Below are 27,994 nucleotides of genomic sequence, written 5' to 3'. Positions count from 1 at the left end.
TCTGGGTTTGCAGCCTGCTGACCTTTGCACTGAAAAACATCATCAACTCTGGCTCTTGGGCCTTCGGACTTGGATTGGAACTACACCATTGACTCCCCCGGGTCTCCAGCTTCCGGACTACAGATCTTGGGACTTATCAGCCTCCATAGTCATGTAAGTCGATTTCTTGTAATGAATTTCTTTCCACGTATACATGTATGATCTACTCTGTCTCTCTGGAGTCCCCTAATAGTCTGTATAAGCACTAGCCCACTGGTTCTCAAAGCACTGGGCCCCGTGTGCAGCAGTATCAGTATCACCAAGAAACCTGCTAGAAATGAAAATTCTTGAGCCCACCCCAACCTACTAAATCAGAAACTCTGGGGCAAGGCCTAGCAGTGTGTGGGTTCAGAAGCCCTTTAGGTGATTCTGATACATGCTTCCATTTGAGAATCACTGCATCAGGCTAAATATATCCCGTCGGCAATTGAATCCTTCCTAGCTACTCAAACTGTGACACAGGCACCAACAGCGTGGGCATCATCTGGTACTGGCTAGAACTGCAGACGCTCGGGCCCCACTCCAGACCCGTGGAATCAGAATCTGCATTTTTAACAAGATTCCCTGGGGGATCTGTCGGTCCCTGCGTTTGCACTCAGCAATCCTATAAGGTGAGCGTGAGCCATCCTGAGGCCTGGACCTCCTCTGGGCCTGCCAGTTTGGCTTACCCTGGGCTCCCGAGCTCAAGTCTTCAAGTTAACCCTCTATTACTTGAAATGATGTAAGTGACTCCCTGGCCCCCGAAACACAAAGGGCCCTCTCATCAGACTCAGACCACCACGTCTGGGGCACACCTGTCACTTCAGCATCACCCCTCACTCCACCCCAAGTTCTAGGCTCACTCTGTGGCTGCGATTGCCCAGGACTACTCACCACCTTCTTCGTATACATGGATTTTCTTTTTTCTCTGAGTAACCCTTGTTTATCCCTATTCAAGTGGGAGCTTCTAGACTGTGCTGTCCAACATAACAGGCATTAACCATGTGTGGTCATTGGGCTCCTGAAATAGGACTAGTCTGAATCGAGATGTGCTGTGAGCACAAAATATACCCCAAAGGCTGAAGAATGTAAAATATCTAATAATTTTATGTTGATTATATGTTAAAATGATAGTATCTTGGATATACTGGGTTAACTAAAATATTTTATGAAAATTGACTTCACCTGTTTTTTTAAATGTGGCTAGTAGAAAATGTAAGATTATGTGCATGGCTCACATTATATTTCTATGGACAGCTGTGCTGGAGGACAGGCCCGTGGCCCCTCTATCAGAGAGAAAGCTCCCAGCGGGCAGGTGCCATATCTCTTCTTTGCTCTGTACCAAGTCTCTGTGACCAGCCCCCTGGAGGTGGGGGAATGTCGGGATTGGGCCAGAGAGAGCCCTTCCGGCGCTCACACTAGGGCTGCATCCCAGTGCAGAAAGTCACGAACAGTCCTATCGTTGAAGCACTTATGCTCATGGAGTATGTTGCGTGTTTCCTGGCCCCGGTTACCAAACAGGAATCAGACAGGGGAGCGTATTCCTCTATTCTCCATGCAAAGACTTCTCTCTGGAAGTAGTTCTCAGGATGTTAATGGCAGGTTCAAATATGACAAGGCCACACTTACCGGGTCCCTACTACTTGCCACTGCCACACCGATCCTTACACACCCCATGGGGCAGTGATGGGCTCCAGTTTACAGAAAAGGAATTAAGGCTCCAAAAGGGGAAGTTCCCCATAGTGAGAAGTCAGTGGAGCTAAAATCCCAGACGGTTTAACAACACTGCCTTCTGAGCTTGACCACTAGGGGGTCAAAAGTCTTCACCTATGAATTAGACTCTTAATTCGAGGACCTCTGCTCTTTCCAAGTAAGAAGCAGAGCGCAGAGTTGGTGAGCAGGCAGGAGGCTGCTAGATCCCCTTTGTAAGAATTCCCACTTCCTTCCAGGCCTGTGGTCTACGGGGTGGTCCTAGGCCACACAGCAGCTGAAACTGGCCTCCGATGCAGAAGCAGAATGTCCAAAGGGCCACTCACATGTAAAGATGCTGCAGCCCTGAGGCCGTTCTCTATGTCCCAGGATTAGAAGACAGAAACCGTCTTCAGTGATCTGGGCCTGAGTCTCCCCAGATTAAAACCAAAGGAGAGGGCGCAGGGCTGAGAGCCTTCGTCTCCCCTCATTCCTCTATAGCTCTCCTGCTTTCTTTCCTCCCCGTCGCCCACGTTTCAGCTAAGCAGGAAAAATTTTAGTGGGTCATCACTCTCACTTTCTCAATAATGGGAATTGAAAAAACGATTTCATATTAGTTGGGTTTTATATACCTCTTCTGCATGCCTAGCCTATTCCATTCCTTTAAAATGGATCACGGAAAACAAAGGCTAGCCCAGTCTACAGAGAGCACTGAATTTAGACCCTTTATTCTGCAGACACAGAGGTCCAGAGGTTTAAAGTTATACATATGATTGGCAAAAGTTGGGATCAGAACCTTGGACCTCTGACTCCTAATTCCCCATTTCCCCAGCAATAAACAGAAAGCCAGAAAGGGGTATTATAGACGGAATTTTGTGTCCCCACCCAAATTCCTATGTTGAAGCCCTAACCCTCGGTGTGACTGTATTTGGAGACAGGGCCTGGGAGAAGGTGATGAAGGTTCAATGAGGTCTAACGGTAAGGCCCTAGTCTGGTAGAGCTGTTGCGCTTCTAAAAAACAGGAAGAGACACCGGAGCTCTCTCTCTGCCATATGAGGACACAGGGGTCATCTGCAAGCCAGGAAGGGAGCTCTCACCAGAAACCAGACCTAGCTGGCCCTTGATTTCAGCCTTTCAGCCTCCAGAACTATGAGTACATAGGTTGCCTTTACTGAAGCCATGTAGTGTGCAGTATTTGTTAAAACAGCTTGAGTTGACTAATACGAGGAGAAAGTAATTTTTATTTGTGAGCTCAACTCAAACTTTGGATATTGAGAAGTAGAGGGGACAGCACAGTACCAGAACTGTCCTAGATGAGGCCATTCAGAGACTCTGATCAGGGGCCACTTCCCATCTGGAATGCTCCAGCCCACAGGCAGTTGAAGGTCATTAAAAGGAATGAGTCACTCAGTTAAAGAACTTGGGGAAAGCATCCGAACTATGCACATTCTGTTCCGTGAAACAGCCTGCCTGTCTTTCCATGATGTAGGGAAACAGGGAAAACATTGGCCCAGGTGCACCTCACCCCCTCTGGAACCTTCCCTGGCTATCTTAATCCTCACATCCAGTGTACCTCAAAACCAGGTTGGGAAGACTGTCTCCTGAGAGGGAAGAAAGCGAGTCTGGACTTCTGGTTTAGTAGCCCTTAGAAAGGCCTGTAAGGGTCGGGGGAACCCTGTCATACCTCTGAGGGCCTGACAGCACCCCCCCCCCCCCCCGTCCTTTTGGACATCAGGCCTTTAAGTAGCAGACAGTGGCCTGAACTGGAAATGATCTCCCCGGTGGAGGGGCTTCAGCATGTGGGGGACACACTAGCAGCAAAAGAAACAGTTTTACTTATGGTCAAATGTTTTCCCTGGAAGTTTTAAAGATAATAAAGTTGACAGAATCTTTTAAGTACATGGGGGTGTGGGGGGGAGACAAAATAGTGTTAACACATTGGTGTATTTATCTCCTATATATTTTTCTGAGTTTTACAAAACTTTTATGAATAGGTGAATATTACTTTATAATGATGGTAAGAAACACTGTTCGTTCATTCTCCAAATATTTCAGTATTTATCCTGTGCCGGGAAGTTTTCTAGATGCTAGAGATAACAGCATAAACAAGATCAAGTCCCTCGCCTCCTAATGTTTCTAGTTAGAGGTGAGGGTGGAGGAGAGAATTAAAAAATGGGAAATAGTGATGAGTGCTAGAAGAAAATATTCAGAGGGAGTGAGAGGATGGAGAGTCCTGGGGATGGGGTGGTCAGAAAGGGTCCTCTAAGGAGGGGACAGGTGAGCAGAGACCTGACGGAGGCGAGGGCTGCAGAAGGAGCTCTTGCTTTGACAGGGAATGGCAGGGAAGGCCCTGACGCTAGCTCAAGGAAGGGCAGGGGGCCTGGCTGGGAGTGGTGGATGGGTCTAGAGAGCTAGGTGGTGCAGTCTGGTCTCAGTCTCAGTATGAGGGGAAGCCATGGGAGGGCTGGAGCAAGAAAGTGAACTGATGTGAGTTTGACAGTGTCTCCTGGGATGCCTCCCTTGTTCTCAGGAACCACGTTTCCCCCATTAGATGAAAAGGTCCTGAGTTCAGGGGTGGGAATGCTTTCTCTTGTGGGTTTCTCTTCTGCCCAAGAGAGGGCAGAAGCAGGAGCTGCAGGCCTTGGGGAAACTGACAGCTCATCTCCCACCACGGCTCTCGCTTCCTGAAACTCACCTTCCACCGTCAACTCCACTGTCACCTGGCGGGCACCACCATCATTGGTGGCTTCACAGGTATACTTTCCCTTGTCCTCCTCACAGACAGCACGAATGACAAGGCTGAAAGTCCCCCGGATACCACAGTCCAGCAGGAAGCGGCCCCCACTGGTGATGGGTTGCCCATTTCGGTGCCACGTCACGTGGGGCTCTGGGTAACCCCGGACCTTCAAGGAAAAGAAGAAAGGGTGAGAGCTTATACTTCAAGAGTGCTTCCTATGTGCCAGGTGTGGTTCTGAGTGTTTCACACGTATTAACTCATTACATTCCTTGAAGCAGATACAACTTTCACGACATGAAGAAACTGAAGCACAGAGAGTCTTCTGGCAGATTTCCCGAGGTCTCAAAGGTAGAAAGGGGCAAAGCCAGGTATCCTGGCTCCAGAGCCCACTACACAAGTGACTCAAGCCTGGCTGCGTATTAGAATCATCAGAGGAAGCTTTAAAAAATACTAGTGCCCAGCTTCTATCTTGGACCAATGAAATCAGAATCCCGGGGTGAGGACTGAGCATGGGCATTCAACACCAGTGCTCCCCATTCGGACATGCAAATAAATCACTTGCTTGTTAAAATGCAGCTTCTGCTTCGCTACATCTGGGGTGAGGCCTGAGGTTCTTCAGTTCAGACAAGCTCTCAGATGATACTGATGCTTCTGGTCTCCAGAGCTTATCCTGAGTAGCAAGGTTCTAGACCTGAGCTGCCCGGGGTGGTGGCCACACTAGCCACACGTGGCAATGCTACACCCCAAACGTGGCTAGTCCCGACTGAGCTCCACTGTAAGGATAAATTACACACTGGATTTTGAAGACTTAGTAGGAGAAAAAGAATGCAAAATTATCTTGCTAATTAAAAAATATTGATTACGTGTTGAAAGGATAGTATTTTTGACGTGTTGGGTTAAGTGAAATATATTGTTAAAATTAATTTCACCTGTTTCTTTTTACCTTTTTAATGGGGTACTAGGAAAGCGACAACACACGTGCCCTTGCCTCATGTTCTGGCGGAGCAGTGCGGCTTCAGACCACTCTGTCTCTCATACTAGTTAGCAGCTAACATCTGTTGAGTGCTAAGTGTTAAGCACTTTTCTAAGTACCTGACACATGTGAGCCTTACAGTAACTTGTTTGGAGAGAAGATATTTCCCCAGGGAGGGGAAAATTAAGGAGACAAATTCCAAGAAAAGAAATCAACTTGAGTTTCAGAGAAAGAAGTTTTCTCTAACCCCTGAAACTCAACAGGCCCATGAGAATGGACTCGTCTTCAGACGAGCGGGGTTTAGACTGGCCCATGGATGCACAGCCTGAGACCCAGAATTAAGGGACTTTAGCACTGGAAAATGCACAGCAGACAACACAGAAGTCTCCCGAGAAAGAAGCCGTTTGCCTTATAAAAGGGTGGTAGCAATAGCTTTTACCCATGTAGCCACTGCAAGACAAGAGGCAAGGGATACAGATGGAATAAACCCAAAACTTGCTGAATGGCTCCAAATTGAATTTACCAAGAAAGCCTTCAGTGAGCTCCTCACACCCCAGCAAGCTCAGAGAACATGCTGTATCAGCACAGGGGAGAGAGCACCCAAGCGCGGTATCCAAACACAGTGAGCGCCCTAAGCAGGCCAGCGCAGAAACAACCGTGCTAACAGCCTCAGGGGTCATCTTTGGACTGTGCTCACTTCCCTTCCCAGGCAGCCCGCCTCCAACTCGTCCTCAAACCCATTTCTCAGAGGCCAGGATGCAGATGTCTTCCTAGGGAAGGAAGCCTGGAATCACAGGAAAAATCCCCAAAGTGAACAATCCCCTCTTTGGTTATGCCACAGTCAGCCCGTCAGTGCGGCTTTATATCCCACGAGGCCCGCCTCCCCATCCTTACTAGCTTGTAGTCTGGCATCAATGTTTAAAAAAGAACAAAAAACAAAAAAGTCAAAACTTCAAATCAATATTATCCATCTTATTTATAATTTCTGGAAACAAAAAATCTCTTTCCTATTACAATCTAAGCCATATTCATGACAGAGATTGAGTATCGGTGAGGGAACACAGATTCGGAAGTCACGTCCCCTGGAAGCAGTCAACACTGTTTGTCACCAAAGCACTCATATCCTCTCTGAGGTGGACGGTGGTGAGGGGCCCACATTCACTTGGACAGATAAGCTCTGACATCTATTATAATATGAAGCCAAGTGTTAACGGTGGTTGTCTCTGGGTCTCTCCTCTTTTTCTTTACTGAACAATTATTTTCTGGTATTTCTGCAAATAACATACCTGGCCTTTGTGGAGTAGAAACAAATTTAAATGAAAATACATGTTTCCTTTTTTTTCTTTAAGATTTATTTATTTGAGAGAGAGCACGCATGCACACGCATGTACACAAGTGGGGGGTGGGGCAGAGGGAGAGAAAATCTCAAGCAGACTCCACACTGAGCATGGAGCCCCATGTGGGCTCCATCCCACAGCTCAAGAGATCATGACCTGAGCCAAAACTGAGTCAGACGCCCAACCAACTGAGCCACCCAGGTGCCCCATGGTTCTTTTATATTAGTATGTATAATGAACGTACAGCACAAGCATTCATTAATTTGTTGAGGCCCTCAAGGTACTTAAATCTAGCAATGGAAATAGAAGCACTCTACAAATAGACATTATGCATCTGTGATGGTGACAAATGTTGCCTACCCATATAAACTCATGTCATCCTGTGATGCTATCTTTGCAAAGGTTCATATAAAGGAACATCAGACAACAATTACTTTGTTAAAGCATATCTTCAGAAAACAACTAAGGAAAGATACTCTTTCCTACAAAAGGAAGCCCCTGAAAGTCCAGTCCTACAGTGAGTTTGCGAATCACCATTATATCCACCAGCCACACCCCCGCCCCCCTTAGGCCTGGCCAGCCTAACCTCCCGATGATTACACAGCCTTCTGTGAGCTTCAGAGAAAGGGAGTAGAGAGCACTGTAATGGGAGGAGATAAATCATTAACTGCACCAAAGGCATGGTTAGCATTCTATTAGCAAGTACTCTGGCCCCCTGCAGCAGGGCCGACTCCGGTGGCCCGCAGGCCTGGGGGCATCAATGATTAACTGGGGACATTGCAAGTGTTCTAGACCTCAGGAACTCAGCTCTCTCTTTCCTTTCAATTTCCTCCAGCTTTCTACACAACCCCCGGCCAATCTACCTCTGAAATGCCCTATTAAAATAAATTTTAGATTGTTACATATGCTGAAACTGGCGCCTCTTAGAAAGTTGCAGTTTGCAGTGGGACTTTTGTAGCACCTTGCACCCGAAGCACAGGCAAGGATTTCTGTGACCTTGCTCAGTTCCCAGGTCTGAAATGATTTGCAACTCCAATTCTTATCTTCCCAATAGGAGAAAAACTTGTTCAACCACTACCTAATCTAAAGACAATCAGCTTCACCGAAACCCACTTTTACTGTCTGCCCACTATCCTGGACACCTGGGTGGAGAAAAGAAAGAAGCCTGGGCTCACACCCTTGGGATGCATGACAACAGCCCAGCCTTCCTGGGGTGCCTCGTCTACCTTCATCACAGGCCTTCAGCCAAGAAGCCACAGCTAGGATTTTTACGGTCTGGTCCAAGGCCACACTAAAAACCCACTGATACTTTAGCTTTTAGAGGACCTTCACATATAGAATCTTATTTGACTCTGCAACCCTATGAGGGAAGTGTCTTGGGTTGGGGTACCCAGAAGCAGAACCTGAAGTAGGGATTCAGGGAACCCCATCTGCGAACCCTTAGCCAACACAGCAGCTGGGAATGGGTATATTGGCCTGGGGAAGGGGGTCTGCATGGGGCTCCAACAGTGGCAGTGACAGCACGCAAAGCCAATCACGTTATTGAACCCAGATAGCTGAGGAAAGAGGCCCAAAGAAGTCGATAATTAGCCAGTAAATGGCAGATTAAGTGGAGAACTGGGACCACAATTTTGGTCTCCAAGTTGAGTGGTTGTCTATTTCTCATTGTAAATTCATGTTTTCGGTGAGACAAATTCTGTAGAATTGGTAAGTGTCTTTCCCTAAGAGACCCTAAATGTCTTCTAGGTTAAAGGAGTATCTGTTCCCCACTTTGAGAGAAAGTCAAAAGGTTCATAAAAGATATGGCCATGCATACACAAGTCTTGGGTTGCTCCCCCAGAGGAACAATAGGGCAGTGCTTGTGTCCTTCCAAAATTCATAAATTGAAATTTAACTCCCAGTGTGATGGTATTAGGAGGTATTAGGATAGGGTTTTTGGGAGGTGATTAGGTCATGAAATTGGAGCCTTCACGAATGGGATTAGTGCCCTTATAAAATGCACACTGAAGAGCTCCCTCACCCCTTCCACCATGTGAGGACACAGCAATAACACAGCCATCTATGAACCCAAAAGCAAGCCTTCACCAGATACTGAATCTAGCAGGGCCTTGATCTTGGACTTCTAGCCCCTAGAACTATGAGAGATAAATTTCCATTGTTTGAGCCCCCCGGTCCGTGGTATTTCTGTTACGGCAACCAGAACAGGCTAAGTCAGACTGGATTAGTCCCATACATGTGCCCAAGACGCCCCCAGGATGTTCAGTGTGATAAGGGAGGGCAGCTTGAGAGCCGGGGCTGGGGGCCTGGGACTGCTTGGCTTCCTAGACCCTTCAGGTTGTAATTCCTTCTTTCATTGAAGAGAAAACAGCTCCTCATAGCTAAGGCCCCTTCCATCAGGGGGCTTGGGTAGTAACCTGAGGTAGCATGCTTCTGCATGGTGACCCACTTAGCTTCCCCTTTCCCCCTCCAGTCTCCTCTGGGTCCAGGCCACAGCCTTCATACCCTCTAATCCTCCATACAGGAAAACCAAGTGACCACAAGGAGACATGCTCATGGACACGAACGGGCAGCCCTGACTTTTCACCATAATGAGTTTTTGGAAACAGCCCCACAGAGGGTCATTCTAAGGAGAATCGTATTCTTGCCACAGTAACCGCATTTAATTGGAGGTTGTGTTCTTGAACAAAAGCCTGGGGTCAAATAAATCAAGAGCATAACCAACAACTTGTCACAAAAATAATGATAGAGTAACCATAACCCCTATAATAACTTCAAATAGAGAAACTGCGCTCCAGCTCCATAAATGTCCTCAAAAGGCCTTTAAAGGGAATGGGGGCTCATCCTGCACGCGCTGCATGACGAGACGGTAGGCAGCCTGCTCAGCGGCAGTATCACACCTACCTGTCATATTCGAGAGAGATTTTTTTCAGAAACCGGTGCTGTTCTGAGATTTACTTACTGACGGAAAGTGAGACATTCTCAAAGGCTCTTGGTTCTTCTCTGACGTGCGTGAAGGTCTTTCAGTCTGTTCCAAGGTGCCCGGGACAGGCTACCACAGCCTGAGCCCGGAGCAGTGACAGATTCCCCGTCTCCACAGCCCTGGCAAAACCCAGAGCAACACATCTGCTGTCTTAGCTTGGTGGGCAGTAAAAGGGGCGTGATTTTGATGGTTTTGATGATCTCCTACAAGTCCAGTCTTTTGTTGCTGGACAGGCCTGTCCCTGTGTGCGTACCGCAAGCCCACACAGCTGCAACGCCAATGTATCAGCCAGGTCGGGCAGGAGAGGCACCTGTAGTTCTGCCCCCCTTGGAGAGGGAGGGAGACCAGGAGGAGAGAGACCACGACAGCACTGGGGCCAGGGAGAAAATGGGCTGCCCATCAGGATGCTGGAGAGCTGGGAAGACAGACAAAGAAACCATAAGCAGTGAGCTAAAAAACCTCAGGGCGGGGGCGCCTGGGTGGTGCAGTCGTTAAGCGTCTGCCTTCGGCTCAGGGTGTGATCCCGGCGTTCTGAAATCGAGTCCCACATCAGGCTCCTCCACTATGAGCCTGCTTCTTCCTCTCCCACTCCCCCTGCTTGTGTTCCCTCTCTCGCTGGCTGTCTCTATCTCTGTCAAATAAATAAATAAAATCTTTAAAAAAAACAAAAACAAAAACCTCAGAGCGGAGAACGGTAGACCTGAGGGGTGGCCAATGAGTATGTGTTTTAATCTTGTGGAGTCACGGAATCGATGCCGGGAAAGACTGAGCCTGGCGGACAGACACTGCAGAAACTGTTAGACGGATGTCTCCCCCGAGCTGGACATCGATGTTGCAACACGACTGTCTACCTGCTTGTAATTCCCTGACAGCCTATAACACATGACTCTGAACTTCTTACCCCATGTTGAGGCAGCTTCCTATATAGTAAATAAATTCCGCTATGATCACTGACTACTAGATCAGGGCTGGTGATTTGAAAACTAAAACACAATAGGAAATAAACCAATGGTGCTGAAGAGTTAGTTGAAGAAGAATCCCCCACCCCATCTGCAAGTAGAAGCTCCCTCAGATAAGAAATGGAAATGATGCACAGAAAGGAGAATGAAAACATGAACACCCAAACAAATTAGACCACAAAAAATGTCTATAAAACTGACATCATGGGTATACTATGAGGGTGAAGAGTGAAGGGCGTGCCACAGGCATGGCATGACCAAGCTTAGGGGCTGTGTCTGTGTCAGCAACTGGCCCGCGGCCCTGCAGACGGGCAGGCCCTTTGAATAATCCCGTTGCCAAAAGTCAAAAGCCCTAACTGAACACACAGAATCCATCAGGAGGAGATCAGACCCGCCCCAAACAGCAATTAGTGAGAGGCTGAGACTGCTGGAAAGGAGGAGGACAAAAGTGGTTCTATGAGGAATGAAATCCGAACGTCAAGAACCATTCCTCAAACTGGCTCAGCAAACTCCACACGTCTTCAGGGGCAGATGCTGAAAGTCTCCCCTGTGATCAGCCACTTTCATTTTCTATGGCAAGTTTTCTATTCTGTGGACCAAGACACAGGCACCCCCACACCCTTGTATCTGCAAGTCTGAGAACTCCACGTTTCTTATGCCGAGAGCACAAGGCAGATGATGTCTTGGCAGTCTTGGGTTACACCTCAGGCCCTTCTTAATCTTTCCCAAAAAAATTCTATTTCCTTTTATCTAGATCAAGCTTATCAATGCACGCAACTTTGATTTGATTCTAATGATACAAGCACCTAAAAACCTCAGAAGCAGTCCAACGAAGAAACAGAATCCTAAAAGTCATCAGGCATCTGCCACATTGATGATTTCCTCGTTCCCCCAAATTCAGTTTCCATGTAACACAAGTGTCCTCCTGTTTGAACTCCCAGTTGCTCTGGAGTGGCTGGGGATTACTACAGCCTTACCAGAAGCCTCTCTACACAAAGCCCTGGGGTTCTAGCTTTACTAGCTCTCATTATGGCTTTCAAGGACATGGCCTCTCCAGCAGGTGAGGCTGGTTCGGGAGCTCACTGTTTCTGCTCCTGAGCTGAGCTAAGCTCTCAGGTCTATTCAAATATTAATAGGAGGCATGTGGCGTTGGAAGTGCTGTGGCTTGGTTTTGCTTGACTTGCTCAAGATCTCCTGCCACACACTCCATCCCCCTCTACCCACCACATGTGACTCTGGTGGGAATGCCAGTTAGTCGGCTGCTTCCAGCCAACGTGCGTGGGCTCCGAAAATGGACATACGGTCCAAGCTAGCCAATGAGAGCTTTTCCCTGCAGTTTTAGGTTAGAATAAAGGGAGATCAAAGCTGTCTCTTTTCACAGAGATCCCAAGCTGGGCAGGTGTAAGCCTGAAGCTGTCTATAGCTGTCCTCTCCCATTCCTGCCCCCTATTTTCTTGCCCCCTCCCAAGAGGAGGCGGCCATCGGATGACTCTGACGTCACAGACACAGTGAAGAAAAGAGATGGAGACCTTGCCTGGCAGAACTGTCTTGGACTCGGGATCAGCTGTCTAACACAGCACATCTCTTTTGCTTAACCCAGCTGGAGGTGGTTTCCATCACTTGCAGATAAGAGTCCTGACGAATCTGGCCTCTGTTATCAGACATAACTGTGTATGGATGCTGTCTGCACCAGTTACCAGCTGCCTGACCTTGGGCAAGTGATTTAACTTATTCGGCCCTCAGTTTACACAGCTGAAAGAGGGGATGATATACCAGTCACCACTTACACGGAAAAGTTTATGACCAAATGAAATAAGCACAGGTACAACAGCCCATTAATAACGTCTAAAGGTCAGACCTTCTCTCTCCTCCTCAAAGTAAGTACTTCTTCATAATTTGGTACCCCAGCACCCACTCAGCTCCCAGCTTTATTAACAGTGTGAAAATGCCCTAAGAAATAGTCCTTGTAAACTTCTGGGCTTGCTGGGCCTCATCCCATACAACTCACATCCTTAAAGACAACTTCAAGGTATTACACTCTTCACTGGATAAAAAACCTAACATTTTAACTGAGAACACCCTGCTTTAGCTGAATTGACTCATTATTTTTAGGGAAGAGGTGAACCCTGCTTGAAAAGGGATCACTGTTTTAATGTAACATCACAAAGCACATCTTGAAACAAATATGCAGCTTAGTGGTTGTGACTGCCCCATCAATCCACTCCTGTAATTCCATGTGCACCTTTGAGGAGAGGCGATCCTGATTTCTGCCTCACTGACTAATGCAGCCCCGGAATTCCAAGGGCATGCGTGAGTGTCAGAAAGGAAATAAATCTGGGGTAATACACCTGGAGTCTCTAGCCAGTCACGGTTGGAGCTGGAGAGAGAGACAGACAGACATACTTCACCCGCAGAACGGATGCCGCAGAGGACCGCTCCCCAGAGAACACGCAGTGGATTTGGCAAGGCCTCCTTACTCCTCAAACAGCAGAGCCCCGATCCCGTAAGACTCTGAAACTGGCCACAGATCATACTGGAAAGGTACTGTATGATGAAGACCCTCTGAGAATTTGAGGTAGTTCTGTTTAAAAGCAGAGGTGGGCAACAATGAGCCGAGAAGGTCCCGACAACCCGAAAACCTATCGACTTGCCCCTTTGGCTTGATTTCCGATTTTCAGTCTCTCCATGCTGCTCCTCTGACCCAACACCTGCTGCCCAAGCACATTACCACACAAAGCGCGCATTCTGCCTGGATTCTCCCAGCTGGCAGGCTGCGAGGGGGTGGGGCGCAGCAGGTGGGGCTTTGAAAGCCAGAACTTTCCTGCCACCTGCATCGATAGGGCCAGAAGAGTGTCTCTGCGATGCTGTCAGAATGCCTAGCACAAGGAGCAGAGAGCAGCCATACGCATTTGCTACTTTATGGCACGATGTCATCTGCAGGCTCCAGCTGCCCCCAAGCATCCTGACCTGCAGAGAGAATCATGCCAGATAAGGAGTCTCGCACAATGTCAGTACAGTGTCAGTGCCTGCCCGACAGGCTGAAAAACACAATCAAACATGCTTTTTTAAAGCTGTTTTTATTCTCACCAAGCCAACACGTGCACATGGTCAAAAAGGTCCACTGGTGCTGTAAGTCATAACAACAACAAAAGAGCAGGCCTCTGCTCCACCCCGCACACCCCCAATTTCTGCTTCCTTGGGAGGGTCCTCTTCACCTCTTGCAGCCGTTTCTTCCCGTGTTTCTTTTCTCCCGTGTTTCTAAACAACAGCCTTACCTAATGACTACTTCATTTTTTTAAATTTTAAGCATCATATCGTAACTTCTCTGTATGGAACCTGAGCTTTTAGCTCTCAAATCATCCTCCCTCTATATGCCCTTCCCCAACCCCTAATCATTACATCATCATTTTTATGTCAATGTAGAGTGTTTGGGTTTTTTTCATTTTAACGTTGCTTGCTGCCAAGCTGCATAGTGCATTACAATTCAATTTCTTGAACTTTTCCTTTTTTCTGGAGTTAATAACTGCCGTGCTTTGGTTTTTCTTAGTTTTTTAAGAACCTCAACTTCTTAGGAGAACTACAAACTTCTTCTTAGCCACAGTCAAACACATCAGATAACTAATTCACCACTTGCTTTTACTTTTTCCTCCTTTGGAGGTATCCTTCCCGGAGTACTCTGTCCTCCTCCAGTCTACACTGGATGCTTTCTAAGCTTGATGCGCCGTGGCTCTTCACCATCTCTGGGGCATTTCCTGGTGTCTGTCACCATTTTGGCTGAACACAGCCTCTTCCAGCGGTTTCCTAAGAATGAATGCATAGAAGGTTACGATTTTTAAACCTGGCATTTCTGAGTCAATATTCTAACATTATACTCAATGGACAGTTCATCTAGGAATGAAATTCTAAACGGAAATCCTTTTTTCCTCCGGCATTTTGAGGGCCTTGTTTCATGGCATTTGAAGGCAATGCTGCTGGGATCCAGTGTTGCTGCTGAGAGATACAATGCCACACTGATCCTTCATCTCTCACATGCTCTGTGTGTGTGTGTGTGTGTGTGTGTGTGTGTGTGTGTTTTACTTTTAAACTTTGAGAAGCTTCCCTTTTTCTCTGACAGTCTACAATGTCATGATGATTGTCTTTGTGTGGGTGCCTTCTTCGTTCATCTATCGTATTGGATCTTTGGTTACAGGTCTTCTCATTATTGATAACACGTATTTAATTCCTAGGCATTTGTGTGTTTTGACAATTCTCTCCCCTCGTTGTTTTAATGTTCTTTTTACAGGACTCCTGTGAGTTGGATAATGAGCCCAACTAGATGACCTTCTACATTTCTTTTCTCCGCTTTTCTCATTTTATCTTGCAGTTTATTGAAGCTATTATTTTGGCCATCATTAACTTCAAAAACCTCTTTCTTTTTTGGCTTTTCAAAGCTGTTTTGAATAATATCCTCTTCTTTCGTAATGGAAGCAACATCTTATCTCTAAGGTAAGATAAAATTTCTTCAAAGTTTTCTGTTTTCTGTGGCCTCTATTTCTACTTGGTTCCTTTTTTGATTCTTCTTGTCTCTTTCGTAACAGAGGCTTCCCTTGAGCATCTGATGATCCCTCACTGATTTTTCATATATGAAGAAGTAAACAGCTCTATACACATGGGGGGTGCTTGTCAGCTTGTGGGACCCCCCAGGAAACTGGGTAAAAACCCTCAACTATCAATATCGGTGGGTCTTCTCTCTCGAGATGATCCATTTCCACAAAGAAGACTCTTGCCATTTTGGTGGTGATGATGTGGACACAGTAATTACATCTGTCTACCAGCATTGAGGACTCAGAATGAGGGGAGGCCATGAGGCTCTTATTCAGTATGCCGACTTGCCCTTAGCCCTCTCCCTCTTGATGACAACACCTCACTTCTAACTTCAGTCGTGCATTGTGTCCAGGAGTTGGGAGTTGGTCACGTTCAGTTTCTCCACAGAGAACCTATGGTCTTTTAGGGTACTGGGGAGGAGCGGCAGCCTGGTACATGGGGCACAGGAGGGGTCCGGGACCTTACTGCTCCTTATTAGACTTCCAGTCAACCCTCCAGTTTTCAGCTCCACTCTATTACCCAGGCCTTGAAAGTACTTGATGCCTCCACTTCCTCAGCCATTTAGGAACTCTCTGGCACAAGCTGGCTTCTTCTTGCTGTCCATTCCCTGAACCACAGGCACAGCACAACACAAGACGCTGAAACCCAAGCCAACCAATCATCTATTCACTCTCCATGGTCCACCAACCTGCTGACATCTCTCATCCGCTGCTGCTCTTTATGTTGTCATGATTTTATAATTTTCATTTTCTTTTTATAAAAACACATTTTAAGGATGGTCATTATAAAAACAACAACAATAAGCAACAGAAAATAACAAGTGTTGGCAAGGAGAAACCGGAATCCCTGTGTGCTGTTGGTGGGAATGCAAACCAGTGTAGCTACTGTGGAAAACAGTATGGAGGGCTCTCAAAAAAATTAAAAATAGAGCTACCCTATAATCCAGCAATTCCACTTCTGGATATAAACCCCAAAGAACTGAAAACAAGGACTTGAACACGTATTTGGACACCCATGTTCATAGCAGCATTATTCACAACAGACAAAAGGGGGAAGCAAGCCAAGTGTCTATTAACAGATGAATGCATAAGACAAAATGTGGTACATACATAGAATGGAATAGCATTTAGCCTTAAAAAGGAAGGAAATTCTGACACATGACACAGTGAATGAACCCTGAAGACATAATGCTGAATGAAATAAGCCAGGCACAAAAGAACAGATACAGTTTGGGTCCACTTTTTAGGAGGTACCCAGAGTAGTCAAATTCATGGAGACAGAAGACAGAATGGTGCTCGCTGGGGGTAGGAGGAGGGGGGTGTGGAATTACTGTTAATGGATAGAGTTTCAGTTTCGTAAGGTGAAAAAAGTTTGGGAAAACGGGCGGTGGTGACGGTTGCACAACATGCACTTAATGCCCCTGAACTGGACACTGAAGCATGGCCAACTTCACGCTACGTATGTTTTACACACACACACACACACACACACACACACACACACACACACACTTAATGCCCCTGAACTGGACACTGAAGCATGGCCAACTTCACGCTACGTATGTTTTACACACACACACACACACACACACACACACACAATCAATGCATTTTTTCCTGATTTATTTCTGAATTGTTTTGTTTCAAATATCTGTAAGTTCTTCCCTTTGCCAAACACTACATTGCCTGTAACACGATGGCCTTAAGTATTAAAATCAAGAAATAAAAGTTTGAAAAAATGTAATTCAGACCAAAGTCACTTCTCTATTTAAAAATTTTCCAATGGCTTTTCATTGCACTAAGAATAAAATCCAATTACCATGGCTCACAAAGCCCTGCGAGACCTGGTCCCTGCCTGTGTCTGCCCACTGCGCTCCTGCCGCAGAGGCTTTCTCTCTGGGCCAGGAAATAGGATGAACTTGGCAGGTTCTCCACCCAGGAGTGGCTCCCGGTCAGCAGGATGACATGTACACTCAGTGCCACAAAAGAGGCTTGCGTGGAGGACTGTGGGAGCGTGGTGGAGAGGGAGGAGCTCTGTGGCTGTGTTGCTGCTGGCTGAGCAGGAATCCCCGGCCACCTCCCAGGACAGCTCTCTGGCCCAAAGGAGCTGGGCTCAGAGACTGAGAGGGCTGGGTTCCCAAGAAGCAGCCTTTCAACCTTGACTAGAAACAAGATGGCTCTGGCCTTCTGGCAGCCCCCTCCCCGCTCGCCCCCCCCTCCTCGCAGGGACCCCATGCTGGGATGGGCCGGGAGAGGTGACTCCCGACCCAGGAGGATCCCAGGCCAGGGCGGTGCAAGCGGAGCCTCGCAGAGCGCTGGGGCCCCTCTCTTCTCTGATTCTCTCTCCATACACAGTTCCACTTTAACCAGAGCGGCTCTCCTTAGCCACTTCTGCTTGATCTGTCCTGCAGTGATGTTCTTGCACAAGCCACTGTTCAGGGGATTTTAGGGCAGGGCCCCAGGGGACACGGGAAAGAGAGAAGAAACAATTGCCAAGACCCTCAAATGAGGTGCTCTTGTGAGCAAACATGTGGTGCTTCTCTGGGTGCTTGTTGGTGGCGTGTTGGGGGCAGAGGAATACCAAAGGGGTTTGAGTCCTGGTTCAAAATACACATTTAAAGCACATTTAGACTTCCCAGTCCAAGCCACTGAAATTTCTTTTCTGAAGAAGCATCTGGAAAAAAATGGAGGGAAAAGCTGCCCAGTTATTTAGTAAAAACAAAACTCAAGCTTTCCTTCCCGCCCTCCTGCCAATGTCCCTTTCAACTACGTGATCCTCAGGGATCCATGGGGACTGGGGCCCAGCTGAGCAGGCACCAAGCATGTTCACCCCCAGAGGAGGCCAGCCCCACAAATGGCAGCTACAGTCACTGACTGGAAGGCTAGGATACCTCGTACTCTCCAGAGCCTATGAACAGGGTCAGGGGAAGCTGCTTTGGCCTGACCAACCCCTGGCTGGTGGAGGGGGATTCAAAGCCAGTCCCTTCCCAGACTACTTTAAGAGAAATTCAAGGGTTTCCTGTGCTGGGAGCTATGCAGCCCAGATAGGCCTTGTCCCCCAATCCCTGGGACATCCTTCATTGAAGAAGCATGATGAACAGGCCATCTACAGAAAGCCTGGGCATCTGCTCTCCTTTTCTTCTCGTACAGAACTGGAAGACATGAAAAAGGGGCCACCATTAGATAAAAGCTCTTGTTACTACTCTGGGTCAAGGAGTCTGTAGGCAGCACTGGCCCCCACCTCAGTGTCAGTAACTTCTAGAAGCCACCCAGCTCAGAGAATCCAGGTGCAGCCCGAGCAGCTGTTAAAAATGGGTGGATGTGCTGGCAGGCACCGGCGTCGCCCTAGTAAGGCCTTGACCGAATGAAACCCGTCAGCTACAGTCACCTCCAGGCCTGAGGGGAAGAGATAAGAATGCGTGGTGTCGGTCCCATGGGCAGTGGCGGGAAGTGGCAAGGAGAAGCAATTTCTAGGGAAGAATGTGCCAATGGGATGCTTTGGGGGAAAGCAGACTGTTGGGAACAGTCCTGGGGGCTCCTGAGAAACGGCCTGGTTCATACTTTCTGTTGTTTATTTAGGAAGATCGTCCTCAGGTTGAGTCTGGGAAGGATCCGTAAACTTGCCACATCCCTAGAAAGTCCACGTTAGCCTAGAAAAGCTTAGCTCCTTCGACTGCCATCACTCACCTTCTCAGGGAGCCCCCTGGGAATTCCTACAATACGCCCAGCCCCACCACCGACACTGGTGCCCACCGCAGCCTGAATGAGTTGGGGGTTCTAGCCCCGGAGGCGGAGGGGAGCCAGGCCAGTCTGCAGCCCAGAGGGATCGGGCGTGCCTGGGGCCCAAATCTCCCCGCCCTCAGCAAGCCGCAGGACGCAAGCGTGAGAGTACTGTTTATTCCAAAGCTGTTTTCTGTGTTGAGAGCCTCACAACTGGGTCCAGGGCCAGGGTCCCATTTCCAAGGTTGGTATTTTTTCCTTCCTATTTCTGGACCAGGAGAAGTGGAAAAAACCAATGCTGCTTTGGCCCTTAGCTTCTTTTGAACTGATTTTGCTGCCCCTGGCAGGGTCGGCCAGCAGGGTGCAAGCCACAAACGCAGGCCCTGGCAGAGAGAATTCTCGGCTCTGACCGTCCAGCTGGGTCATCTGAGGGGAAGACCCATGGAACAAAGAGAAGCCTGCCCTGCGTGACTCACCAAGGCCTGCTCTAAGGCAAAGACCCCCAACAGCACTTAGGACTCAGGGCTCAGGCCACTGGTGCTCCTGACCCCTGGCCACAAGAGGGCCTAGTTCTCTAAACATACCTGCAGATTGGATACTGGGGACAGAGCTCCATGTTGAAGTCGGTAGTACTTACTTATAAGCTCAGAAAATATCCCAAAGTCAGAGCTAAATGCCAATACTACCAATTCTCAGTTCTCTCTCCATTGCAAAAGGAGATAACTGTAGTTTTATTTCTATTTGTCTATAGGATGTGTCCTACATCAGCCTTTTCCTCCTAGTTTTGTCCTTTCAAAAATGCTCACCATACACTGTTAGGTGAACAGGATAGATACCCTAGAAATGTGCACGCTAGTGGAACCAAGCAAGGAGCAAATCCAGGACGCTCCACCCTTCCCCTCTCTGTCACCAGCACCACTCCCTCCCTCTGGAGAAAGCCTCTTCAACTATGCAGCCCCCTCTCACCTCCCCCACCTCCCAACATCCTGCACTTACGCTATTATCTAAAGTGACTACATTTTTAAAACCAGCAGACACTTATTCGATCACCATACAGACCGTTTAAAATCAGGCCTGTCTCAGAAAATCTGGGGCAACTCATCCCCATTACATCACCTTTTCTATTTCTTCCTGTTCTCCAGCAAGCACAGTGGCCGTACTTTCCATAAAATCAGGACACATTATCTGACAAGAGATTTATGGGCAGCCTCCAGGTGTGAGAAGGAGTCAGTGTTCTAAGAGTTTCAACATCAAAATATTGGAACTCCAAGGATATTTGGACGACTTTACTGGAAAAAATGAGACGATTTTCAGTCAGAACGGCTCACAACAATCTGGGATGACAGCACCTATAGCACTAACACGGGTGACGCTTCTGTTTATTCCAGGCACATTTGGCACAGCCCCCTGTGAGACTTGGAGTTACTCAAGAGGGGGAACTAGACATTACGCCTCTTTCAAAGTTTTCTCCATGCCCCGCATGGCCACTAAATCCACTACTGAGCGGATGGTTGACCAGTATCTCTTCTCTCCCAGCCCAAGGGTCATTTCAGAGACACCTTTCTTGGTGTCCCAGACAAGGTCATGCAGTTACGCTCTCAGGGCACTGTGTTCTTCCTTCGTGGTCTCATCACAGTTTGGAATTCATTCTATGTGTGGCTGCTCTCGACTGTCTCAGCACCAGCCTGCATCTGCCTATGGAAAGAACTATAGTGGTTTGGCTCACCAGTGAATCACCAGCTTGGCACCCTGCTTGGTACACAGTAGGTGGTCAATAGCTTTGTTTAAATTAATGACACGGTCTCTCTGGGAGGTCCCAGGACTCCGTATTTCTCCTTTGCATCGACATTCTCACTAGTAACTTGAATGAAGATGACAAGTCTGCTGAACTGAAGTTGGCATCAATGCCGTGGGGCGTAAGGTGTTAGCTCACAGAATCAACATTCTAAAGAAACAAAGGCCCAAATAAAAAGACATGAAAAGAGAACAAGTCACATGAAGGTTCTAAATCCTCAACTGGACAAAAATCAGAGGTGGGGGCAGCTCACGTGTAAAGGCAGCTGGGCAAGAATCTCCTATCGAAATACTATTCGCTCTCAAGCCGTCTTATCACAGCACAACGGGAGGAGGCCGTCCCGTTCGGTCTGACCACCGCTGACAGAATGCTTCCAGGTACATGTGCCACACGTTACTGGGATATTGATGAAGGGGCCGACGGCTCTGCGAGGTGATCACAGCCCAGGTGGCACCCTGCAAGTGCTCAACAGATACTTATTGAAGGAATATAAAGATTAATTGATGGAAGTAGGTATCAGTAACCTGAAATAAAACACACCAAAAGAACGGCATATCTGTCTTTAATACATGGAGAACTCTCGTATAAAAGACTCTGCTGTGTCGCTTCAGAAGACAGAACAGGGATGTATGGGTCCAACATCTAGAGAGGCAGATTTAGGCTCAAACAAGGATGGATTACAATGCCTGCATAAGGAAAGGGGCCAAGTGGAACGTGGGAGACCCCATCCAGAGAAGTGTCCATGAGGAGGCTAGAGAATCACCTGGGATGTCGTCAAGGGGTACCTTCCAACCCAAATCCCAACTTTCTAAGAATTTAACAGAACTGAATGCATTAAGGTGAGAGAGAACATGAAAGAAATATTCCATTTACACTATAAATAACTTCGTGCTACAAATACAGAGCTGGGAATGATGTGTTTCTTGAAGGGTTTCATAAATTTACTTACAAAACTGTCTGGATCTAGCATGTTTTCAGGAGGTATTTACTCAACATTTCCAGTTTCTTCCACTAAACTTTTCACATTTTCAATTTCTTCTTGAGTCAATTTTGGGAGCTCCTATCTTCTTAGGAAAAAATCTTTCAAGATTTTCAAATGTATTATCAAAGTTGAACACGAAAATCTCATTTTTGTCAACTATACATCAGTGGTTAGAATTTCATTTCTAAATTTTATGTTTTTCTTTGGTTTTCTAAGACTAGTCCTTAAATGCATTAATTAATATAATTTTCCTACTTTGTAAGGAATTTATTTCTGCTCTTATATGAATATCTTTCTTCTGCTTTCCTTTGGTTTCTTCTATTCTTTGGTTTTGTGAGTTGAAAACTTGGTTCATTAATTTTTAGTATTTTTTGTTCAATAATAAAAGCATTAAAGGCTACACATGTATCTCTGATATTATTATAAACTAACCATTCACAAAGTAAGATTGTTTTCACAACCAGTAGCTATTACCAATTAGAAAAAGTATACGCACACACACACTTCATCCAGAAATAAACTTAATGAAGTGCGAAGTTCCCATATAATGAAAGTTTCAAAACTTCCTCAACAACAAACGAGAAGTTTTGAATAAATAACGGAAAGTACTCTGCCCCTGGATTAAAAATAATCAGTGGGATTATACTATTAGATACGTAATGTTAAAAAGCTATAATAATTAAAACCATGTTGGTTCTGATACAAGAATATATATATATATATTGGTTAATAAAACAGTCCAGAAAATCCTAAAATACATTCTATACATGAGACTTTAGTATATGATAAAAGTGGCTTCAAATGAATGGGGAAAAATGTATCATTTAAGTATGGATCATTTGGGAAAAAATCATATTTAGGATCCCTACTTCACACTGTACACAGAAAAAAGACAGTCTCTTCAATAAATGGTGCTAGGAAAATTGGACAGCTATATATAGAAGAATGAAACTTGACCACTCTCTCACACCATACACAAAGATAAACGCCAAATGGATGAAAGACCTCGATGTGAGACAGGAAACCATCAAAATCCTAGAGGAGAACATAGGCTGTAACCTCTTTGACATCAGCCACAGCAACTTCTTTCATGACACATCTCCAAAGGCAAGGGAAACAAAAGAAAAAATGAACTTTTGGGACTTCATCAAGATAAAAAGCTTCTGCACAGCCAAGGAAAGGGTCAACAAAACAAAGAGACAACCCACGGAATGAGAGAAGGTATTTGCAAATGACACTACAGATAAAAGGCTGGTATCCAAGATCTACAAAGAACTTCTCAAACTCAATACACGTGAAACAAATAATCAAATCAAAAAATGGGCAGAAGATATGAACAGACACTTTTCCAATGAAGACATACAAATGGCTGACAGACACATGAAAAAAATGTTCAAAATCATTAGCCATCAGGGAAATTCAAATCAAAACCACCTTGAGATACCGCTTTACACCAGTTAGAATGGCAAAAACTGACAAGGCAGGAAGCAACAAATGTTGGAGACGATGTGGAGAAAGGGGATCCCTCTTCCACCGTTGGTGGGAATGCAAGTTGATACAGACACTTTGGAAAACAGTGTGGAGGTCCCTCAAAAAGTTAAAAATAGAGCTACCCTATGACCCAGCAATTGCACTACTGGGTATTTACCCCAAAGATACAGACATAGTGAAGAGAAGGGCCATATGCACCCCAATGTTCATAGCAGCATTGTCCACAATAGCTAAATTGTGGAAGGAGCCAAGATGCCCTTCAACAGACGAATGGATAAAAAAGATGTTGTCTGTATATACAATGGAATATTATTCAGCCATCAGACCCAACATTTGCAGCAACATGGACGGGACTGGAGGAGATAATGCTAAGTGAAGTAAGTCAAGCAGAGAAAGACAACTATCATATGGTTTCACTCATTTATGGAACATAAGAAATAGCAGGGAAATGGGTAGGAGAAGGAAGGGAAGAATGAAGGGGGGGGTAAACAGAAGGGGGAATAAACCACGACAGACTATGGACTCTGGGAAATAAACTGAGGGCTTCAGAGGGGAGGGGGGCGGGGGACTGGGATAGGCCGGTGATGAGTATTAAGAAGGGCACGTATTGCATGGAGCACTGGGTGTCATAGGCAAACAATGAATCATGGAACACTACACCAAAAACTAATGATGTACTGTATGGTGACTAACATAAAATAATAAAAAATAAAAAAAATTCTTAAATGTTGTTGATGTGAGGGTAACAATATGAGCTTCATTTTTCTTACCTATAAAATTAGCATAGTAATGCTGATCTTATATGGCTATCTTAACAATTTGGAACTAGCTATCAAAAGACTTAAAAAGATTCACTAAATCTAATATCTGCCTTAGGAATGATCAAAGATGTCCATGATGATGGATGTAAGTTTAAGTTATTTAAAAGGTTAAACATTAGAAATCCGAAGCCGAATACAGTTTATTTAAAATACAACAATAAGATAAAATACTAAACATTATTAAAAATTATAATCTTGAGGCAGTTAAGAAAATGTTCATTAATGAGTAAAAAGGGAGCTTACAAACGGTAGTTTTTTAGTATGTATGATATTTAGTAACCATATACTTTCCTCCTGTTTTAAAAGAAAACATTAGAAGGAAATCTACAGAAATGTAAAAGCTGTTATATTTCGTGGTGGGATTGTTTGCGTTTCCATGTTTTCTGTATTTCCAATTTTTATTTTTACAATGAATATATTTTACTTTCTTGAAAAGCACCAAAACAGTTGAAACACTTAACTCAGGGAGGTTCAAATTATGCAGATTTGCATAGGAGCACATTTTCAGGACAGTAAGTACAAAGAAAGACTCGACGTGCCTAGAAGTCCCCTCAGAAGGGAAGACTGAGAGAACGGCACGCCGCGCTTGACGAAAATCCGGCTGAAATCGGCATGGCTGGTGACCGACTGGAATGAGACCAAATGGGCCGCAGCTGCAGAAGAGCAAGCAGCATGCCCCATGCAAGGCCCTTCCCAGCAGAGGGGGTGAGGCTTCCCCATGGGTGCTTCCACGGTGTCCTCATTCCCTCGCTGGAGCCCCGTGGGATGGCTGAGAGGACTTCAAAGGGCATCTGCCACTCGCCCAGCCGGCAGCCCATGCCTCTGCCCAGGGAACCTCACAATAGTTAACTCACGCTGCAAGGGCTCGAGTCAGTGGTTAACTCCAAGCCCTGAAAGCAATACTCACTGGCAGTCCTGGCCAAATCCCCTCTGGTTTAACTGGTTTCAACCTTTGAGCTGGAGTCTGCAGCCAGGCAGAGCCACCGCCCGTCCCCAGCTGAGGCTGCCAGGGCCCTTGGCAGAGTCCTGGGGCTGAGCTCTGTGCACAGAGCAAGACAGCTCTGGGGCATGGAAAAGCAAGGGGAGGCTGGGCGCCAACCTTCTCCCAGCTGTTTTCAATAAGGCTCCACTTCTGAGGTTGCTGGCAGACCTCTGGAAAGATCTGAACCAACCTCACATAATGTTTTCCATCAAGCCCACAATGAAGTGACATTCTCTTAACTCATGAACTGCACAGGCAACTTCTCAGCTCCTCTCCTAAGCAACCTATGAGCAGGTCAAGCTGGGGTTACAACACTTCGGCGGGGTCACTGGAGACCACAGCAGAGGCCTTCCAAGGCAGTTACCACTCTTGCTCCTGCTACACGGGACGAAGGGGACGGACACTTGGCCTTACTTGCACATCACTACACTCGATTCCCCCAACAGCCCTGGAAGGTCAGCATTACTATGCTAAGTTTACAGGGGAGAAAAATGAAAGTCAAAGCAGGGTAATGAGTCATTAGTACAAGATCCCCAACTTGATGCTTTTTCCACTATAGCCTTTCAGGGAGTAATAGGATCACAGGCAAGAAAGTTCTAGATATCAAAAAGCTACTCCAATACCACCTAGTCTTTTGACAAGATTTTTCACCTGTGCCCCTCCCTCCAGAGAGCATCATTAAGTACCACATCTTATTTCAGGATTGAATAAATTACGGACTCCTAGAACACCCTAAGATGGATCCTACCTTCTCCGGGAGGTCTGGGGAATGCTTCTCGCCTCTAGCTTTTGTCACATATTTATAGTACTTTATGCTCTGGCCAAAGAGCAGAGGGTTTTGTTCCCTAACTGCTGTTTGCTCATTCACTCCCTTGACAAAGGCTTATGGAGCTACCTTCCCAAGTATTGTGCCAGGCACTTGCAGGAGATACAGAGACAACGAAGGACTAGTCTCCACTCAGGGAGCACTTACTTTTACAGGGGAATAGAGAAGACAGAGTCAGCACAGCAAGTCTTACACAGCAAATGAAAATTACGTGAAAGTTACATGTGTGCACACAGCATCACCTTCGGCTGCAGCAAAGCGAAGAAGCCAGTCTTCAGTGTTTCATGTCTCACGGGCCCCGGTCCGTACCTGCTGCACACCTATGTCAGAGTCAGCACAGTAGACCCAGCTCTGACCTTGGGAGGCACCCTGTCTGTTGTGCGGGGGGCAGTGTCCACCCCTAAGGGCTCTTTGTCTGGGACCCAATGAAGACACAGTGACAAATAAACACTGAATAAGGAGATGATTCAAATGGAAAGATAAAAATTAATGAATATGTAGGTCAAGATTTGATGTGTGGAGAAGAAAAGAAAAAAAGAAGGACAAATTGTAATTCAAGACTTGACCCTGTGTGGTTGGAGGAATCTCTGAGCTTAAAACTACAGCAGTTCTCCCATCCCTCTCAGTGTCTGACCCCAGGACCAGGAGACCAGCACCAGGAGGTTAAGCCAGAGGACAGAGGCACCCTGGGCCAGTGAAGGAGTCTCGCTTAGAGAGCAGTTGGGCAGATACAGGGAGTACCAGACTGTGAGCGGAGGCGGGAAGATGCTGGTGGGAGGGCATGCCATGCAGACAAACTGGGTCTGCGTGCCACAGATCAAGGAGCAGATGGGCCATGAAAATGGGTGCTCTGTCTCATCCCTCACTGATGGCAGTGTCAGCCAAAGACTAGCCTTTGGGAAAGTACTTGAACTTAAGAATGCCCAAAGCCTTTATTCCACTAAACCCCCTACTATAAACTAAGCAAACCCAAGAAAACAATATTAAATACGGAACTGAAGTCTTCATATATAAAGATGTTCATCAGAATTTAATTTATAAAAGGAAATATTAAAAATCATCTAAATAAGCACCAGTGGAGGAATGACTCAGTACATGGTAGTGTATCAAATTTAATGGGATATTAACCACTAAAATTGTTAACAGTGATTTGAAAAATGATATGTTGGTTGAAAAAATCAGGATACAAAACAGTATGAATGATTTTAATTATGACTACAAGTCACTAAGCACTTATTTATATGACGTATGAAGCAAATATACTTTATTTAAACAATGCCACGATATGGGTGGTAGTATCCCTATTTTATAGATAGGACAGTGACTTTGAAAGTAACTAGGCAAACTACCCAAGGTCACAGCTAGTAAAGGATGGGCCTGAATTCAAGTCTGACCCCTGCCCCTATAAATCCTACAGTTATTCCTACATTGACAACAAAAGAAATCCCCAGCTTAGCAAAGAACAATAAGAACTATCAAACAAAATCATAATAGTGACTGTAGAGGAAGGTAGAACCATGTGTAGTCTTAACCTTTTCTCTACTTTTGGTTTTCTAAGTATTCTTAAACTGCATATTGCATTTTTACTTGAAAACACTCTTAGAGCAAGACTTCTGGAGTGGTGTTATGGCAGACCGGTGATCCCGATCAGATGACTAATATAATTCCTATCATTTTACTAGGCAACTAAGTATGTGCCGGCACACTTCTGCTTTGGGGCCAACCCTCCCTCCTCGTCATGCTGTGAAGTAGAACTTACTCTCTCAGCTCATCTATGAAGCTTAGAGAACTTAATAGAAGAAATTCAAAGCCAGATCTCCTGGCTACAAAGCCTGTGTCCTTTCTACTCCTCCCACAGCCCCACTGCACAGAGGTTCTTGGTGCCCAGCCCTGACGTCTTATGACCACTGGAGCCCTGGCAAGCTCATGTTTACGAGCACAGGGCTGGCCGCTGCTCCCTGAAGAAGAAGTCAAGGTGAACTAGGCCTCCCAGACACACCGATGCACCTTCGGCCACAGCTGGAGTCCTGTCTACTTACCCCTGCTTCCACCCCCTGAAACTTGAGACAGGTCATGCCTCTCCCCTGGCTGGGCTCTGAGA

The 27,994-nt window shown here is 46.3% G+C and overlaps 1 protein-coding gene and 1 long non-coding RNA gene across 4 annotated transcripts in view; one reads left to right on the top strand and one right to left on the bottom strand.

Moving 5' to 3' along the window:
• MYLK (myosin light chain kinase) overlaps nucleotides 1–27,994 on the bottom strand; it is a 199,906-nt gene that overhangs the window by 124,829 nt on the left and 47,083 nt on the right. For all 3 annotated transcript variants that reach the window (XM_045812534.2, XM_045812532.2, XM_045812533.2), the window contains exon 3: nucleotides 4,403–4,610. In XM_045812534.2, coding sequence (XP_045668490.2) covers nucleotides 4,403–4,610 — 208 coding nt within the window. The remainder of the gene's footprint in view (nucleotides 1–4,402; nucleotides 4,611–27,994) is intronic.
• LOC148110234 (uncharacterized) lies at nucleotides 23–6,712 on the top strand. Its single transcript, XR_015724192.1, has 3 exons — nucleotides 23–153; nucleotides 4,489–4,631; nucleotides 4,723–6,712. It is a non-coding gene; the product is annotated as an uncharacterized LOC148110234 (long non-coding RNA).

The sequence above is a fragment of the Ursus americanus genome, chromosome 4 (assembly GCF_024610735.1).
Source record: "Ursus americanus isolate L20-20 chromosome 4, mUrsAme1.1.p, whole genome shotgun sequence".
In the NCBI taxonomy this organism is placed as follows: domain Eukaryota; kingdom Metazoa; phylum Chordata; class Mammalia; order Carnivora; family Ursidae; genus Ursus; species Ursus americanus.
This window is presented reverse-complemented; position numbering and strand designations above follow the sequence as displayed.